At 64.9% G+C, this 1,076-nt stretch overlaps 1 protein-coding gene across 1 annotated transcript in view; it reads right to left on the reverse strand.

Annotated features, from left to right (window-relative positions):
• NAGLU (N-acetylglucosaminidase, alpha) overlaps positions 1-1,076 on the reverse strand; it is a gene marked incomplete at both ends in the record, with an annotated part of 3,684 nt that overhangs the window by 2,165 nt on the left and 443 nt on the right. Inside the window, 2 exons of the mRNA XM_010289585.1 lie at positions 13-488; positions 730-986. Coding sequence (XP_010287887.1) covers positions 13-488; positions 730-986 — 733 coding nt within the window. The remainder of the gene's footprint in view (positions 1-12; positions 489-729; positions 987-1,076) is intronic.

Consider the following 1,076-nt stretch of genomic DNA (forward strand, 5'->3'; position numbering starts at 1 on the left):
CCGGTGTTAAACCCTGGGGAGGCGCCGCCGCCAGGCGCTGGCTGCAGCAGCATTTGGGGCACCGTAGCGGCGCTCGGCGTAGCGGGTCACCCAGGCGGGGAGGTCGAGGGGCTCCTGGCGCCAGCCCAGCTCGTTCATCAGCTCGTACACCATGTCATTCTGCTCGATGCCCTCAGGCACCAGCCCGGTGCCCACCATGGTGGAATTGGGGAAGCGTCGAGCTGCAAAGGGGCCGTGGTTGATGGCCTCCACGGTGCCGAAGAGGCCATGATTGCCCCCGAAGTTGTGCAGCATGCACCAGATGAAGGGCTGCCCATAAAAGGACTCTGTCCACTGGTAGACGGGCTTGGACTCGGCGAAGAGGTCGAGAACGATCATCCTGCCGAGGGGCACACCGCGCAGCAGGGCCCGCACCTGCGCTGGCTGCCAGAAGTCCGGCTGGTGCTGGAAGAGCCAGCCCTGCATCAGCCACAGTGCCTTGGGGTCGGCTGGGGACAGAGGTGCACAGGGTGAGGTCCTCTCCAGGCAGGCACCGCAGGCGCAGCGGGCATCCCGCGAGGCCCCGGGGCCACCAACCGCCCCTCTTGGAGCGGGTTTTGAGGGTCTGGCACCAACAGGGTCTGCCGAGTGCTGGCAGCTCAGCGCTCGCATGGGGCACACAGGCATCTCCTCCCCCAGCTATCCCCACCTGGAGCCCCACGACCTGGCCAGCACCACACATTGACCCACCTCCCGTCATCGACCTGAAGACGGCGTTGCTGACCCTTGAGAGATAGGCAGGGTCAGAGAAGAGGGGGGTCATCTCGTTGAAGGTGTCGGCACTATAGATGTGGTCTGTGCCAAACTCCTTGATCAGCTCCTTCAAGAAGAAGGTCCCAATCACCTGGAACATGGGGTCCTCCGGGTCCAGAAGGTAGGTACACGAGTAGGTGCAGTCGAAGTGGCTCCAGCCGCCAAGGCGAGTGGCATTCACGCGTGGGAACACCCTGTGCCGGAGGGCAGAAATGGGGATCAGGGGCAGGGCAGCCTCCCAGGGAAGCCAGAATGGGCACAGGAGGGCCAGGAGCGGCAGGGGC

Source organism: Phaethon lepturus, unplaced genomic scaffold, assembly GCF_000687285.1.
Source record: "Phaethon lepturus isolate BGI_N335 unplaced genomic scaffold, ASM68728v1 scaffold24196, whole genome shotgun sequence".
In the NCBI taxonomy this organism is placed as follows: Eukaryota; Metazoa; Chordata; class Aves; order Phaethontiformes; family Phaethontidae; genus Phaethon; species Phaethon lepturus.